This window comes from Octopus sinensis, linkage group LG1 (genome assembly GCF_006345805.1).
Source record: "Octopus sinensis linkage group LG1, ASM634580v1, whole genome shotgun sequence".
NCBI lineage: Eukaryota > Metazoa > Mollusca > Cephalopoda > Octopoda > Octopodidae > Octopus > Octopus sinensis.
Window position 1 is genome coordinate 98,879,349 of NC_042997.1, and position 19,553 is coordinate 98,898,901.

At 35.1% G+C, this 19,553-nt stretch overlaps 1 protein-coding gene across 7 annotated transcripts in view; it reads right to left on the minus strand.

Moving 5' to 3' along the window:
• Nucleotides 1-19,553, minus strand: part of LOC115215683 — a 376,881-nt gene that overhangs the window by 39,407 nt on the left and 317,921 nt on the right. For 3 of the 7 annotated variants that reach the window (XM_036503202.1, XM_029784994.2, XM_029784968.2), the window contains 2 exons: nucleotides 12,319-12,531; nucleotides 2,421-2,716 (listed from right to left, as the gene is read on the minus strand). In XM_036503202.1, the coding sequence (XP_036359095.1) occupies nucleotides 2,421-2,716; nucleotides 12,319-12,524 (502 nt within the window). In that variant the 5' untranslated portion in view covers nucleotides 12,525-12,531. Of the gene's footprint in view, nucleotides 1-2,420; nucleotides 2,717-12,318; nucleotides 12,535-17,994; nucleotides 18,000-19,553 lie in introns of those variants that run through there. The other 4 variants (XM_029784977.2, XM_029784985.2, XM_029784960.2 and 1 more) reach the window with 2 other exon arrangements.

Here is a 19,553-nt window from a genome sequence, read left to right on the forward strand (position 1 = left end):
TAAGGGGTCATTCGAGCTGTGAGACAAAGTAAAATAATCTCCCTCAAAATCACACCTCTATCATATTGATTTTTTTAAACAAGGCAGGGCATGTTTGCCAAGTTGTTTTAGATATTCATGAACGGAAAACTTTCCATCTCAGATTTGCTAGATTAGTGTTGATACAACTCTAGAAATCAATAACGACAATTTTAACAATGTCGCCAGCACTGTAGGTTTCTTGCATTTACACAAAGAATGAGGCACTAATCCCAATATATTGATATTCTTTATCGACTCCACAGCGATTAAATGCCAGCAACGCGCAAATTTTGAAGTCAGAACGTGGAGGTGCGAAACCAAATGCTCTATGACTGTACTGTTTCTGCCACCATAGAACCATTATTAATTTTAAAATGAATTGCTTTAAACTACAAAACGAAATGTTATCTAGAGAAGGTAAGTAGGTTGTTGTAATATTTTCTAGGGTTATAAGTGGCGTGAATTATTTGGACACGCTTCAGTCGTAGCTCAAAATTATACTACAATCTCAGTTTCAGAGAATATACCTCTTGCTCTGTGGCATTAGCTTCTATTGCGTTACATTTTGAATAGATATAATTATGCAAGGAATTATTTACAGAACCAGTCGGAAAGTTGCGTAAATAACCTCACGCAAATCTACGAATGCAGCACGAAATTTGGAATAACTAATACATCTATTATATTGAAAAAAAAAATTTCCAAATCAAGAGATATGTTACTTGAAGAAGTTTCCATAATATACTACAAATTTAAAGCATAAAATATATTAAATCAAAAATATTCGTCCAGAACATAAATCAATAACTTTTTACGTTCTCTGTTAGTTTTAGAATATGTAGACTTATCACAACGAAAGATAATTATTTCTATTATTCCTACGTATTTATCGCTAGCATAAAGATATCTATAGCATTTATATAAGGTATTAACGGTTTCGTTTGTATATCAAGAAGGACATATATTAATTACTTCACAAGCTATGGTGTGGTTTTGAAGAATGACATATCGGCTAGGCGTAATCTACTAGTCAAAATTTATGAACCATAAGAAAATAGATTATATGCAGCATATTAGAAGCATGGCCCATTCCTATGAACATTTATTCATATTCCCAGCAACAGCATTATTTTTACTATCTGATTTAGATAACATATGCTCTCCACCATCCACTCAATAACTTCTTGCTCTTTACTTAATACTAACGGAATTATCGAATACACAAGATATCTCCAGTTAATAATGTAGGTGGGCGATGGCTTGACGTAAATGATAGTGAACAGTGCAACATCCTTTGAGGTATTTAATTATGTCCGCTGTCGACTTTGCATTTATCCTCCCAATGTCAATAAAATTGATACCAAACATGTGCTTGGAAGATTCAGTCGGTTATATGCATATTCCCTATAATATCTGGAATTGTGCCAATATCAAAAGTATACATTAAATAAAATACATATTTTAAAGCAACATCGTTCAGTGGGTGAAAACGATTTTATTACTGAATATCATAGAATTTCCAGTCATTCATTAATACTGTGGTATTGCAATAACTTGATATAATCATTGAGATTATTATTATCACAATTATTACGAGCCTAGAAAATCACACACACATACACATTCTCTCTCTCTTCCTATATATATATATATATATATATATATATATATATATTATATATATATATACGTATATATGAACTTCCATGAAGCTAATAACATATATAAACTTTCATGACACAAATAGCATCACCTTTGTGCAGATCATTCTTATATCAAGTCCTCTCTATAGCAAAATTTATGCAAATTACTGAAAGCGAAAGACATATATATCATTTGCGTAGTTCTGAAGCTGTTAACAATAATTAGCTATACTCGCAATAAAACCTATAATACTATTTGGTGATGTTTACCAGGGTATATTAAATATTTTATGGTTTAATCTCGTACAGTCGAAAATCACCATCTTATAGGGCAGCTGTAATTCTACGTAGAATAAACCCATGTAACGAAGAAATATAGTACTTGATATAGTTCAAGAATATAAAGCGTATTTCGAAAAGGCAACCATTCAAACATAAATATAAACAAAAATATATTCCTCAACAAAGTTAAACAGTATACTTCAAAGATTACCATATCTATACTTATCACATATTTGTAGTTATATATCGTTCCAAAACAAAGCCTTTACGTAGTCTCTTGAAATTGCTAGAAATTGCTGACTGTTTTTCCTAAAATCACTCCCTAAGTCTTAAATAAAATGGAAATATATTACATAACGAGGTTCTATATAAATCCATAGAGACAAGAGAGACACATCTTGAATGTCTTTGGTCATAGTTTTGTTTCATCAAGTCAATCAGCGATAAAAGACCGTATCATATATTAATACTTACCAACAGAAAGCCAAATGTTGTACTGGAGCTGGTCATTAGCGGTTAATCCAAAACCGTTGTCATTTTCATATGCATCAATGTTATCTGGTTCAATACCATCACAACCACGTCGTCTAGCTAATTCGATTCTCTGCGAAATAATCCGTTTTACATCTGGACTACGAATATCTAGCCATCTCTCACCTGGCCATTTAGAGAGAGGTTTACCTAGGGTACTGTTTGGGAAACTGTGAGCATCTGGGCGCCAATTTTCCCAAGTTCCAACTGATATGTAGCAGACTACTAGAATGTGTGACCTGAAAAAAATCATCACAATGTTACCAAAAAGTCAGTTGTAATATATATATATACTGGTTTTAAGTTTTGGCACAAGGCCAGTAATGTCGGAGAGAATGTAAGTCGATTACATCGACCCTAGTACTTAACTAGTACTTACTTTAACTACCTAGAAAGGGATGAAAGGTAGAGTCGACCTCAGTGGAATTTGAACTCCGAACAGTAAGACTGACGAAATAATTTTTTTTTTTATGGCCCGGCGTGCTGACGATTCTGCCAGCTTGTCGCGTTAAAATTATAACAATATATATTAAAATCTTATAGGGCGGCGAGCTGGCAGAAACGTTAGCATGCCGGGCGAAATGCGTAGCCGAATTTCGTCTGCCATTACGTCCTGAGTTCAAATTCCGCCGAGGTCGACTTTGCCTTTTATCCTTTTGGGGTCGATAAATTAAGTACCAGTTACGCACTGGGGTCGATATAATCGACTTAATCCGTTTGTCTGTCCTTGTTTGTCGTCTCTGTGTTTAGCCCCTTGTAGGCACTAAAGAAATATATATATTAAAATCTATTATCTAAATAAGTCTAACATATTTTGATGCTGAAAGGTAAAGGTACTAATTTTAAAGAGAAATATATTCAGGCACAAACATCACCGAAATCAATACACACTGTTCGAATCAACTCTCTCTATATGGTACGAAATATCTGTAACTATTAGATAATTCTGCATGTCACTTAATTTTGGCTTCAAATTTTGGCACAAGGCCAGCAATTTCGGAGGCGTGAGTAAGCCGATTACATCAACCATAGTGTTCAACTCGTACTTCTTTTATCGACCCCGAAAGGATGAAATAGTCTGCCAGGATATATTAAATAAAGTCAACATATTCTTGAGCAAAAGCCAATAGATTTGAGTCGGAATTGCGTGAATACGCTTTTTAAAGCTAATAGCTGTGTGGTGAAAAATATTGCATTGAAACCACATGGCTTCGGTTTCAATCCTGCTGCGTGACATCTTGAGCAACTATAACACGGCTCCGATTAATGACCAATAATTTGGAAGACGAAAACTGTGCAAGCTAGTATTATACATACATATATGTCTGTGTGTCCGTGTTTGTGAGAGTGTGTGTGAGTGTGTATGTGTATGTGGTGTTGGCTTGTTTACGTCCCCGTAACTTAGAGGTTCGGCAAGAGGTAACGCTAGAATAAGTACTAGATTTAAATAACAAGATCTGGGGTGATTGCGATTTGTTCGACTATAAACTTCAATACCGTGCCCCTGCATGGCCGCAGTCCATACAAATAAATATAAGATAAGAAATAAAAGACACTAAAAACAACAAAAAAGAAACATAAATTGATATCTTTATAGAATATCAGCCTTTAATGAATTCAAATTTTAGCCCAAGGCCAGTAACTTCAGGGGAGGGGTTAAGTCGATAACACCAAACCTAGTGTTCAACTGGTGCTTATTTCATCAATTCCGAAAGGATGAACGGTAAAGTCGACCTCGGCGGAATTTAAACTCAGGACGTAAAGTCGGACGAAATGCCGCTAAGCATTTTGCCTGGCGTGTTAGCGGTTCTGCCATCTCACCGCCTTGATCCATCTCATAGCCTTTAGCGTGTGTGAGTGTGTGCGTGAGAGGGTGCATTTATATAAACCCTTAATAAATGTGACTATCAACAGTCTTAAGATTCTGGAACTCGAAGAAGAGGCTTACACACGGATGCAATTCAATGGTTGTTTATTTGGTTCTTATTTCGTGGGATTTGCCCCAAGCGACCATCTGTGTGTCAGCACATAGCTCGTTAGCTCTGTTTGTGAGAGGTACATTACCTCTGGAGATAACAGATAAAGTTAGAGCGGGTTAAGAATCCGCCTTCAGCTGCTAGGTTGCAGTGTTGTTCAACGTGAACGCCAACGCAAGAGAAGAGATCGGGTTGCTCAATACACCTCCTTAAATAGATGTTGCCCACGAGAACCTCGCTGTGGTCTCGCGCACGGCAAAAATGGTTGTAGGTGAGATCTCGCTCTTGTCTCGGACTTAGCAATGGCCACCGGCGAGATCTCGTACAAAATGGCGCTGGCTTCTTGTGTCACGCTACAAGTTTTTAGTCGAAGAAATTGACCCCAGGGCTTATCATTTTAAACTTGGTACTTATTCTGTCGGTGTCTTTTGCCTAACCGATTGATTGCGGTTGTCAAGTGGTGGTGGGTGATAAGCACAGACCCAAAGACACGCACACATAGACACACAAACACATAGACACACAAACACATAGACACACACTCACATACGCATGCGCACGCGTCTATGTGATACATAAAGTAGTTTAGATACATTTGGCGTCTTTTTTAAGCATGTGGTTTTACCTTGTACCTACTCTTATTATAATTTTATGATTATATTTATTAAAACATATATTTTGGTTTTACATGCTATCTACTTCGATAAAATCCTATATAGATTTCATCCTAAATTTTAATTGATAAATATGAATTCACTTGAACCAAAATTTAATCACTGCTGAATCATTTTGGTTATTCACACGTGCCTGAGATGAACGACCAAGATTTTTGACTTCTATATAAGCGTGAACATTTCTATATACACTGTAGATACGTTGTGTTCGTATTGTATGTATAAATGTTTATAATTATGTACTTTCGGTTATGTCATACTGAGGATGGTAAAGTACATTACATAACTAAACCTGAAACTGATCGATACATGACTAAACTTTTTCAAATAATCCTTTTTTGTTAATTCCCTAGATTTCAGCGCATATCTATGTGGTAGATAAAGTAGTTTAGAGCCATTTGATGTCTTTTTTGTAGCATGTGGCATTATCTTGTCACTGCCCTTATTATAATTTTATAATTATATTTATAAAATTATGTACTTTATATACATACATACATATATATATATATATATATATATATATATATATATATATATCTTGTCACTGCCCTTATTATAATTCTATAATTATATTTATAAAATTGTGTACCTAACATATATATATATATGTCCGACAAGCTTCAGTCTCCGTCAGCCAAATCTACTCACAAGCGTTTGGTCAGTCCGTGGGTTTAGTAGAAGGTACTTGCCCAAGGTGCTATGTAGTGAGACTGAACCCGGAACTATGTGGTTGAGATGCAAGCTTCTTACCACACAATCACGCCTAAAATGATTTATTCAATTTTAATTACTTTACATACGCTGTTTCGGATCGAATCCATTAGAAATAAGTAGAATTATAGCATAAGTAATTTTATTATAATGACGATTATGCGGCGATATACACAAAGATGCGATTGAAAATCTCTTCTATCATTTATCAGGCTCCGATTATAGATCAAACTATAGGGAATTCGATTAGTAATAATTTTAAGAACAAACTAATATATATATATATATATATATATATATATATTAATCAAAATAAAATAAAAACATGATGCGAAGGATTCAGCGGTACATATGTTTCGGGCCTTTATTAGACAGATTTATAACAATGCATAATGTATGTCTGTGGCCTTCTTCAGCCGCGCACAACAGCTTCCACAGGAAGCTGTTGTGCGCGGCTGAAGAAGGCCACAGACATACATTATGCATTGTTATAAATCTGTCTAATAAAGGCCAGAAACATATGTACCGCTGAATCCTTCGCATCATGTTTTTATTTTATTTTGATTAATTTACTCCACCACCTACACCACCAAACGGTATACACAGGTGCTTATAATTATCAAGTACTCACCCCGAATTTCTATATATATATATATATATATATATATATATATATACATATATATATACATATATATATATACACACACGCATACATACACACACACACGCACACACACACGCACCAGTAAGCACATGAATGCAAAACTAGGTGGAAAAAATAGTACTCGAATACTGAAGGTAGAGTAATATGCTCTTTTATTAAAGCTGCAAGAACATCACAATATAACTATTACTCAGAGTTTCACGTTCCCGTTTGATATAAAATCATATATTACATGTACCATCACATTTTTATTCCAGTCTTGATCACAAATGCCCGACAAACGAGAACGTGAAACTCTGAGTAATAGTTATTTTGTGGTGTTTTTGCAGCTTAACTTTAAAAAAAAAAGTGTGTGTGTGTACATATATAAATGTGTACACATACAAAAATACGCTTTGATGACATTGTCACCTATACATGCTCCAAACACGCTGCTACGAAATTCACAATCACGAACAGAAACAGGCTCCCTAGAGACAAAAGAAGCCCTCATCAGGAGCATAAAAAGACTTAATTAAAAATCAACCAATTAAAATACTGCCACGAACAGCATCGACATTCAACAACAATGAAAAGGTTTGAGCTGCAAAGACATCATCTGCAGATCAGCATGAAAACCTGCATTGAAAATGAAAGAGCTGCAGAGGAACAGCGGATAATCAGAAAAATCAAACATTCACATGCCGATAAGTATAAGACCGCTCTCTCACCCGTTAGTCCACAAATTTATGATAACAGCATTCTCCAACATGATGCTAAAGAAATGGCAGAAATACAACAGAAACAATACTGTTCTGTCTTTAGTGACCCCACTACTGACGCAAGGGATGTGAACGGCGTCGATCCTTAACATATAATCTCGAACATAACTTTTACTACTTCAGACATCATAGCAGCAATAAATGAGATCATGTACTATTCTTCTGTAGGCCCTGATAGATTCCCCGCTAGTGTCCCGAATGAATGTAGACACCGAACTTGCAGTCCCTGTAACCAACTTCTGGAGAAACTTCTTTGGCTCTGGTTATACACCTAAACAGCTCTTATCCCAATCTGTCATCCCGGTTTTCAAACAGGGAAACATATCCCACGCGGTCAACTATCGCCCAATCTCACTTTCAAATTGTTTCAAAGGGTGGTGAGGTCAAGGATAGACGGAATCCCGGACAGCCACAATCTTCTAAATTTCAACCAGCATGGCTTCCGCTACGACAGAGACTGTTTAACACAGCTCTTACATCACATCGATGATGTCCTTAAACCCTTGGGATCAGGTTCGGACTCTGACGTCATATATCTTGAGTTCAGCAAATCGTTCGGTAGAGAAGACCACAATATCCTACTGTTAAAATTGTCAAATATCGGAATCCGCGGAAAACTATTACACCGGATTGAGTATTTCCTAGACAACAGAACACAATATGTGATCGGTGGAATCCTCACAAGTCCAGCAAACGTCACCATTGATGTCCATCAGGAGACTGTCTTGGGCCCGCGTCTGTTTATTGTCTATATAAACGACATTTCAAGCGTCATCAAACACAGCAAACTGAAAATATTCGCCGATGATTCCAAGGTCACGAAAATTATCAACGGAGAATATGGAACTGAACTCCAGTCTGATCAACATGCTGTAAGTCAATGTCCAGAACTGATGCATTTGGAAAAAAGGACTATGTTAAAACAACTGTATTCTCTTCCTTCGAGGAACAGCATCTAATAATAACAGCGACCCAAGAGTAATTGTTGACATCAATCTCAGCTTCAGTTATCACATTAACAATAAAGTCGATATAGCTCGAGAGATGAGCTCCTGGATCCTAGGAACTTTCAAGTCCAGAGAACAAGGTGTCAGCATTCCTCTTTTCTCCTTCCTTGTACGGCCACACCTAGAATACTGCTTCCCCTGTGGTCTCTCCATACAAAGCAAAATATTTCGAGAATTGCATCACTCCAGAAGGCATTCACTAAAAGAATTAAGATCATGACAAATCTCGATTATTGGGATCGCCTTAAAGCATTGAAACTCTACTCTCTCCAATGCCGCCGTGGGCGATAGCTCATTTGCACAATGGGGAGCATATGCCACCAGTATTAACATTAGTCTCAGAATGTGCCATACACCCCAACATAATTCAGGATCACAACACATAAATACACTGCAACACAATTTCTTTCCCTATTTAACTTTGTCCCAGGACAAATCTCTGCCCTATTTAACATTGTCTCAAAACAAATCAAAGAGGAAAAAGATCCTATCACCTTTAAGCGGAATCTGGACAAATTTCTTCAAAGGATACCAGAAAATCCAGCTATACCTAGATGCAAATCACTTAACGAAATGAATGGTCATGATACCACAAAACTTGACTTTAAAAGTATTTAGTAAATCCTATCAGGTGGTGCTATAAAGTTAGACATGGCCAGGGCCAATCTTTGGTCGAACCATATCTAAGTTATATATAATATATTATATACCAGGGGTTGCTGAAAAGTTCTTGGCTTTACAGCTATCGCGAAGGGCCAGGTCGGAGGCCCGACCTTCAGAGTTCTTTTACAGGGCGTAGAAAAACTGAAGGACCGCTGCTATAAGTGTGTGAATCTGTGAGGAGAATATGTTGAATAAAATCATAATTAAATAATCCTCCTGTATTTTCTTTTGCCCAAACATTTAACTTTTCAGCACTCCACGTGTATGTCCGATTCCCGACGGCGCTTTGAGTCCTTGAGAAAGACACTTCATTTTACATTGCTCCAGTCCACTCAGCTGACAAAAAAAAATAAGTAGTACCTTCATTTCAATGGGACAACCATGTCACATTCTCTGTCACACTGAATCTACCTGAAAAGTATGTGAAAGGATATGCGTGTCTGTGGAGTGTTCAGCCGCTTGCACGTTAATCTCCCGAGCAAGCTATTCCTTTGATCGGATCAACTGGAACCCTTGCCGTCGTAAACGACGGAGTTCCAGTATATATATATACATACATATATATATATATATATATATATATATATATATAATATATATATATATATATATCTATATATATATATATATATATATATATATATATATATTTATATATGCGATATATATGACCATGTGCGTATGTGTAGGTATATATAGGTGGCGAGCTGGCAGAAACATTAGCACACCGGGCGAAATGCGCACCCGTATTTCGTCTGTCGTTACGTTGTGAGTTCAAATTCGGCCGAGGTCGACTTTGCCTTTCATCCTTTCGGAGTCGATAAATTAAGTATCAGTTACGCACCGGGGTCGACGTAATCGACTTAATACCTATGTCTATCCTTGTTTGTCCCTTCTATGTTTAGCCCCTTGTGGATAATAAAGAAATAGGTATATATAGGTGGCATCCGTCAGTCTCATATCCTATGGAGAGTACCTTTGGAGAAAGAGAACGGAGAACATGAAATTACTCTGAATTACAATCCTCTTCTCTCTCTCTCTCTCTCTCTCTCTCTCTCTCTCTCTCTCTCTCTCCCTCTCTCTGTATGTATGTGTGTGTGTTTATGTCTGTACGTGAGCGTGCATACGTGTAGATCTCATAATATGTATACCGTGTGTCCTTATCATAATATATAGCACTCAAGAACTTGGAGAATGGTGTTTGCACTGGTTTATTTAATAAAACATATTTACACCGAGCATTTACATTTAAGATTAACTGAAGAAAGTGAAAATTAAGCAACCTTTTCAGTTGATCGGAACCAAGATACGATCTTATGATTTTTTTCAGACAGTAGGTAGTCTTGTCAGGAAATTGAGTTGGCTAATAGCTGCCCTAATCAAATTTATTACTGTTAACCTGATCTAATGTAATTTACTGGTACTAAAACTTATTTTAGGAGGTAACAACGAATACTTGTATTGAAAACTTTCTACATCTTATATTATGCATTTTAAGAACATTTATACGTGTTTCCAACTAAATTAGCAAATATTTTACATAAGCTATTATACTTTATATCCTTTATATATGATACCATATGTCCTTTATAGTTTGGAGAATATATGTAGATGTGAATGTAAGTTTGGATATAATCTTCTATTGCAAGGACTTTAAAACACTAAATCCTGGTCTTTATTTATTGTAACATGAAAGCTTTTTGGATATGCATGAATTCCGAAATCTCCTACTCTATGATTTTAAAACTCTCTATGCCAATTGCTCTCTAAAGAAAGCAATATTTGATATATGTGTTAGGTGCTACACTCCAAGCAATAGCCTCACAACGTGCCGAAAATGCAACATCTCAATTCTATTGATACGTTAAGTGGCCTTTCTGAAAAACACCAATAAAAACAAGTCATTCAAGAACTAATATCCGATTCGAATAAATTCAAGTGATTAATCAATTATAACTAATTTCTGTTTCTAGATGTTTCACATTATAACTTGTTATATCTAACATTGCAATTTTTAATGTTTCACATACCGCACTGTTTAATTGATTCTAAATTTTTAAGTGATCCACATACCACACAGTCTTATATTTTGTTATGTGTGCCCCTCAAATGGCTTCATTATATTTCAATTCATTTTGTGCAAAATCCCAGTTATGGGATTTAGCAGTTTCTCAAATAATTGGAATGTAATGTTTGACATCCTAAAGAAGGTGAATGAAAATGTCTTGTAAAATTTGAGTGTTTAATTGCTGGATTGAAGAGTTTCTATTTTTGAATGTAAATGATGACTTCTAGAAAGGTATATGAAAAGTTCCTGGTTTTGAGTAAAAGAAAATACAGGAGGACCAGTTAATTATGATATTATTCAACATATTGCTCTTGTCAGATTCACACACTTATGACAGCGTTCCTTCAGTTTTATTAAGCCATGGAAAAGAACACCAACAAGGCCTTTCGCTCCACCTTTAAAGCTAGGAACGTTTCAGCAGCCCTTTGTAAACGCCCCACTTTCCAGCTAAAGTAAAAGAACTCATTACACAACAAAAAACATTTTGTATTGTCAAGCATAAAATATACGTAGGCATACATCAGCTACAAAAGTTTATTTTTAATGGAAGCTGAACTGGTTTCATACATTTATTGCAACGCAATGATTTTGTTAACTCGATTTATGAGACATTAGATCAGAAGACAGTTAAAGCGTGACAATCGTAGATGGTTTACCGTCGTTCCTCGACGAGGATTGAGCTGTTCGTCAATTGAATAATTTACTCCTGAGTTAGTATCCAAAAGGTTGATGAAAAGTTCCTGGCTTTAAGGGTATCGCGAAAAGCCTGGCTGTAGGTCCAAACTTCCGAGTTTTCTTACAGAGCTTAGAAAAACTAAAAGACCGCTGCCAAAAGTGTGTGTATCTGAGAGGGGAATACGTTGAATAAAACCATAATTAACTGATACTCCTGTATTTTCTTTTACCCAAACCGAGGAACTTTTCAGCACTCCCATGTATAAGTGGCTAAGCATTCCACAGACATAAGCGCTCATAACCTAATTATCAGTCAGGATGAGTGTGATACAGTGTATGTGACAAGGCCATACTATTTTAACTACATGTACAAAGCCAGCCAATAGGTTCTATATAGTTTCTATCAACATAATTCCACACACGAGGTAATTCCACACAAGATCGACTTGACGCTATAAAAATTGACATTTGCCCAAGATGTCAAATTGTAGAATCGAGGCCGAGCTCTCATGCTTGCGAAATGAACTTCTTAACAATTCAGCCATACTGCCTAAAATAACAGGAAATAAATATCTATAAACAGTAGTAACGAAAGAGAAAGTGGAATGATGGGATAAATAAATGCTCGTTACTTACTTTTTGAGGTAGTCGAACTGCGGTTTGTACGTGTCGTATAGATCTACATCATACATCTCTACTTCATGAGTAAGATCAAGCGGACTAGTCAACTGCCATTGCCAAGTCATTCCCGGTTCAAATTGCCACCAACATCCAAGAACTGATGCAATCTGCTGCAAGATGACCAGGTGCAGTACAGTCCATATCCATCCTGCATATACCATTTTAAATCTGCTGAAGAAACAAAAGTGAACATATATATATATATATATATTATATATATATATATATATATATATATATATATAATATATATATATAATATATATATATATATATGTATGTATGTATGTATGTATTGTGTGTATTTGTGTGTGTGATATGTGTGTGTGTTTGACAGATATACGTTCATATATACATATATGCAAACAAGCAATGTATCGAAATAAATATACTCTCTATTTCGTCGGTACACTATCCTCTTTCTAGAAGATAGACGTTCATAATATATGAAGGCATGATGCATCCTCAGCAGAAAAACATACAACTAGAGAGAATTTTACTCGGAGTAAATAAATGTAAAAACTCCCTGTGATACATGAAAGGAGTTAAAACATCAAGACTAAATCAAATTCCATTCAATTTTGAAATCTGCTGTATTAATAAATAAAATAAATACCATCCAGTTACAAGGAAAGTATTTATTGCGTACAAAGCGTTTAGCAGAGAGCTCAATAAATGTGAAAGTGAAAGAAATCCGCTGCTTGTATTCTTTCTGGTTTTAATATTATATGTCTATTAGAGATGGTTTCTCAAAACGAATACCTCAGTTTAGAAGGCTTCCAACACATATACCATTTAAGTATGTATACAGATCGCTAAGTTTAAACTAATACTGCTTACGTCATTAATAGTGAATTTTCGTTTAGACTGCAGGCTGAATACATCTGTGACCTTTCAATCACTGTTTAACTGTATCAGCTAGTAGCCGATGTGAGATGACGTGAATATTTACTGTTGAAGAAGCTTACAATAAGAAATGAAGATCCAGCAAATTTCATGACCAATGCTGGGCGACCTTTGCATACTGCCGATATTTTTCTGTTTTCATTCCTAAGAGATACGATCTCAGGACGAATACGACAGTTTAGAAGGCTTTCAACATATACACACTCTAAGTATGCATAAGATCGGTAATAGTAAATAAGTACTAGTGAAACGAATACTTTACAATAAATCAAACTACCTGTTGCAATAAGCACATTATATATTCTTCAGCTTTTCTGGACACGATCGTCCTTATAGTAGAAAGAGATTCACAAGATATGTGAATACGCGTAGGCTTATCTCCCATTAATTCAATTGTCTCCGTCTATCACAATATGTGCGTGTTTGTTTACATAAGTATGTGTATGTATATATATGAATGTATTTATATTATGTAGGTACACAGACACACGCACGCACGCACAGAGATACACATTTATGCATATACATACATATATACATACACAAATACACAAACACATACACACACATGGACACACAAATCCCTTTCAAATGACCTATACTTCCTTTTGGCTTTACAAGACCCATTTACAACTTGTTTACAATACAGCTAACATTATCTAATTACCCTTTATCTGTCTTTCCCATATATGTACATATATATGTATGTGCGCATATGTATATGTTATATATATATATATATATTGTGCATATGTATATATATATTATATATATATATATATATATATATATATATATATATATATATATATATATATGTACATATATATGTATATATAATGGTGTATATATATATATATATAGGTTCGTGCGTGGCTGTGTGCTAGGAAGCTTGCTTCCCAACAACAATGTTTCAGGTTCAATCCCGCTCTGCGGCACCTTCAGCAAGTGTTTTCTACTATAGGCTTGGGCCAACCAAAGCCATGTCAGTGTATTTGGTTGATGGAAACTGAAAGAAGTCTGTCCTCTCTCTCTCTCTCTTTATATATGTATATACATACATATATATATATATATATATATACAAAGAGCAATAAAGATTCAAGTTAATTTAAATGAATTTACTTGAATATGGTACCAACTTAGATGCACCAAAAAAAACTATACTGATTTAACATACAGTAATGTGGGGTGATTATAAGCGAGAAAGAAGCAACAAGAATGGATAGGTTTTTAGTACGATCGTTTCATACAAGGACAGGTTTTATTAAAAGTTGCAAAGATTACAGCATATAAACGAGTCCCGTACTCATCAGCTAAAATACATGTAAGTTCTCTAGACATCTAGTGTTTGAGGCTATACTCATGAAGTAATGTAGATAATTAAGTAACATAAGCAGATTTCTAAAGTTCATTAAAGTTCTTTAAAGATGATGTACAGTCTTATCACAGAATTTTAAAAAAGTTTTGATAGCATCACAGAGAAGGTGACCTAATCCATATGAATTTCCATAGATATGATGAGGGATTATATACTCACAGAAGACAAATTTATCCATTGTTAATTACATTGTTAAGAACTTTAATGAACTTTAGAAATCTGCTTATGTTACTTAATTATCTACATTACTTCATGAGTATAGCCTCAGACACTAGGATGTCTAGAGAACTTACATGTATTTTAGCTGATGAGTACGGGACTCGTTTATATGCTGTAATCTTGCAACTTTTAATAAAACCTGTCCTTGTATGAAACGATCGTACTAAAAACCTATCCATTCTTGTTGCTTCTTTCTCGCTTATATATATATATATATATATATATATATATATATATATATATATATATATATTTATTTATTTATTTATTATATATTTATGTGTGTATATTTGTCTGTGTATTCCCCGCGCACACACCATTGCTTAGAAACCGATATAGGTGTATTTACGTCCCCGTAATCTAGCGGTTCAGCAGACGATATCGATAGAATAAGCGCCAGGCTTACAAAGATAAGTCCAGGGGTCGAGTTCTTCAACTACAAGTCGGTGCTTCAGCATGGCCACACTCGAATGACTGAAACAAGTAACAGAGTAAATAAGTAATATATATATATATATATATTATACCCTCAGGGTAACCAAAGCCGTGTGACTGGATTTCATACACGGAAACTGAAAGAAGACTGTCGTATATATGTGTATATTTGTGTTTCTGTGTTGCTGTGTTTACGTACCCATAACTTAGCGGGTCGACAAATGACACTGATAGAATAAGTACTAGGCTTGCGAAGCATGAATCATGTGGTTGATGTGTTTGACCAACGGCGGTGTTCCAGCATGGCTGTAGTCACATGACTGAAACAAGTAAAACAGTAAAAAAGAACTATGCCATTTTAATCCCGGGCAAGGACGGGTATCTTTGCAAGTAAATAAATATGCTCGAAGATAGAGCAGGACGTCCGTCAACTTCCACTACAGATGAAAAGAGTCAGCAATCTCGAGATATAGTAATAGTCTTGGATCCCTGCTCTTTGTTCTTTTTTAGTGCATATCGCTAGTGGAGCAGCCATGCTTACACTGTAAAACCTGAAAGAAAAATAGCGAAATCAGGCTCAAGCTTCGATCGCGTAACCACAATAGTACCAACTATAAGCACGCATGCGCAGGAGGTTGTGTGACAATAATAAAGATATGGTGAAAGTGCGGATAATTTTTGACTTCCCTTCGTACATATTATATCTTCAATTTTTATTTCCCACCAGTCACCTCATCTCATTAATCCTTATATTGTCATCTACTTTGTAACAGAGCCAGTTTGTATCAGGGACACTTAGTTAATAATAAATATTCTCGTAAAATTTTTCCTCCACACCTTAGTATATATCATTTATAAATTACACATAAGTTACAAGGCCTATCAATTTCTGGCACGAGAATATGTATTATGGTGACAGAAATCCGACTTTCAATGGATAATTATGTAGTATTAATAATCGAAAGAAAAAAACCCACAAGAGAATAAGCATTTCTTAATCATAAATCCCTATCAAGTAGCAACAGTGGGGACGTGTATGTGTGAGTGTATGTGTGCGCGTGCGTATGCTGTTCTTGGGAAAAAATAAATTTTGTTCATAACATAGTTTCTCAGAAAAGAAAAAATAAATTTTACGGTGCCCCAGTATGACCCCTGCTGTCGATCTGAAACAAGTTAAAGAGTTAAACAATGTCAAAAATATAGGAAAGGCATCCCTATAGATACAAATGCATTATTGCTGTATTTGCATAAGACACCATTTATTTTTAAATAAAGAGTCTCAAAATTCACCTGGGGTCCTTCTATATGAAATTGACCCAGTATACATTCTTTAATGAACTAAAATTGTATGTATGCGCTGATAAAATTGTGGTCCGTTAAATTTGCCTGTGCATTTTTATGCCATCAAATATGATACTTATCGCTCCTCGACAAATATAATTTTATTGGGATTTACATAAGTGTCCAACATGTGTTCTGGAAATTGCATCTTGTCTATTTCTAGAATATTCACGCGAGAGAAATACGGAGGTATATGTTTATAGATTTCATTGATCCATTAGACTAAAGTAGGATTTAAAGTTTTGGATGGCAAGAAAATGAAATCTGTGAGTTCCAATAATAACTATCCCGACTGGTATTCGACTAATTGAAGGGCCTAATCATTGAATTATAACGTAATTGACTGAGTTTTCCTCAGCTATGTGTATCATTTCAGATAGTTATAGACAGAAAAATAAGAAGATATAGTCTTTTGACAAAGATAGCCATTTATATTACAGGTGACGTCGCATCGAAGGGCTTCTACGAAGTTTTTATCAAACCAACTTCATTCACAAGTCTTAGAACGATCTGAAGCTATGACCCAAGACACTTACCTGGGCCAACGGTGTGGGTCAAACTTTCGAATATATGGTTAACGAGGATTGACTTTAATTCTCACTGCTATAACACTCTCCTCACCCCTCCCCACACATATTAAACACACTCACACATAGATATGTATGTATATATCTGTAACTACGTATCTTTTTATATATATATATAATAAAAAATTATATATATATATGGCTGTGTGGTAAGTAGCTGTGTGGTAAGTAGCTGTGTGGCTGTGTGGTAAGTAGCTATGTGGCTGTGTGGTAAGTAGCTTGTGGCTGTGTGGTAAGTAGCTTGCTTACCAAGAACATGGTTCCGAGTTCAGTCCCAGTGTGTGGCTCCTTGGGCAAGTGTCTTCTACAATAGCCTCGGGCCGACCACAGCCTTGTGAGTTGACTTGGTAGACGGAAACTAAAAGAATCCCGTCGTATATATATATATATATATATATATATATATATATATATATATATATATATATATATACAGGTTTGTGTGTCTGTGTTTGTCCCCCACTCCAACATCCGATGGTGGTGTGTTTACGTCCCCATTACTTAGCGGTTCGGCAAGAGAGCCGGATAGAATAGGTACTAGGCTTACAAAGAATAAGTCCCGGGGTCGATTTGCTCCACTAAAGGCGATGCTCCTTTAGTGGAATAAAAAAATATATGTATGTATGTATGTATGTATGTATATACACACATATGTACACACAATCACACACACACATATATGTGTACAAAGAATAAGACCTGTAGTCGATTTGCTCGACTAAAGTCGGTGCTCCAGCATGGCCGCATTCAAATGACTGAAACAAATAAATGAATAAAAGAATAAAAGTATATATATATATATATATATATACTAAGAAAACAAATCAGAGTCTCTATCCTACTATGACATCTGCATTTATTATTTTTCTATATAAAGACTACGATGCGAAATCATTTGAATATTTTCAGTTCTTGATCGGAATGTAATCCGGTAAACTTCGTTGAAATACAATAATGCTTATATGAATTATTCATACGTACAATATTCTAATTCCCTGTGAAGCTGTTGAGTATTAATTCTAGAATAATCGTTTGTTTCATTCGTATTGGCATCTTTTATTTACTTGTAGCCTCTTTGAAATTCTTCCTTGTGAATTAATGTTTTCTGAATGATTCCACAAATTGCAGTATTAGAGTTTAAACTTCCTCTTTTCCATTTATTTATTATTCTGTATTCATTCCTGGTTGTCTAAATATTTCGTTGCAAAGATCTGGGTTTCTTTTCTTTTCTTTTTTTGTTTCTGTAATTTTTTTCTGTTTTTCTTTCTCATGCTTTTACGGAAAACATATTACAATATATGTATGCATACATAGGTGTCCATAGATTCAAACACATACTCCCGTATACACTCACACATGTGCACACACACACACACACACACATATATATATATATATATATATATATACATTAGTGTGTGTATGTGTGTGTATGAATATATGAATACGTATGAAAGCTCATCGTTCACATCAGACATTTCCTAAATACAACATTCACACACTAAGTGACGCATGCCTACATTTATTTCAACTCATTTCTTTGATAAAAGGATAAGTCTGATAACCAGAAAGATAACTAGGAATAGATATCGGCTTATGTATATAGACATATATACATATACATATATGCATAGGCATATATATCTATCTGTGTGTGTGTGTGTCTACATGAGATGTATGTGCGCATATGTGTACATGTATGTATGATGTAAATTCTCGTCACATTGACATCTTGAATCATTTCTGTGATACTGACTTACTAGTCACTCTACCAGTCCTCACAATACACGCGCGCGTATATATGAAGGAATTTACACGATCAATAATACAGATTACACCACAAGCATAGAATATACTTTTCGCCACTGTTAATTAATATACTGCTACTTCAAATTCAATACCCTGATTGTCATTGTGGAAGCACGTTCATTTTATATGGTTTGAAAATTGTTTTAGTTATAATTCAGTTTCTGCTACCTCACCCTCTAATACTAAAGCCAATAATTGCCAATATGAGCAGAAATACATCAACTTTTCGGGAATGGGGTGGTTGTTAGTCGATTTCATCGTCCCTAGTACTTTACTGGTATTTATCTTATCGAATTTGAAATGATGACTGGCAAAGCTAATTTCTGCGGGATTTAAACAGAAGAGGTAGAAAGTTGGAAGGAATGTCGCTAAGTATTTTTCCGACGAGTGAACATTCAGCAAACTTGCCAACTTGAAGGGTTTTAATAATATAAATGATAAGATATTATTTTGTATATGAAACGTCATTATTTATATACCTTTAAAACCAAATAATGATAAGAGTACATAAA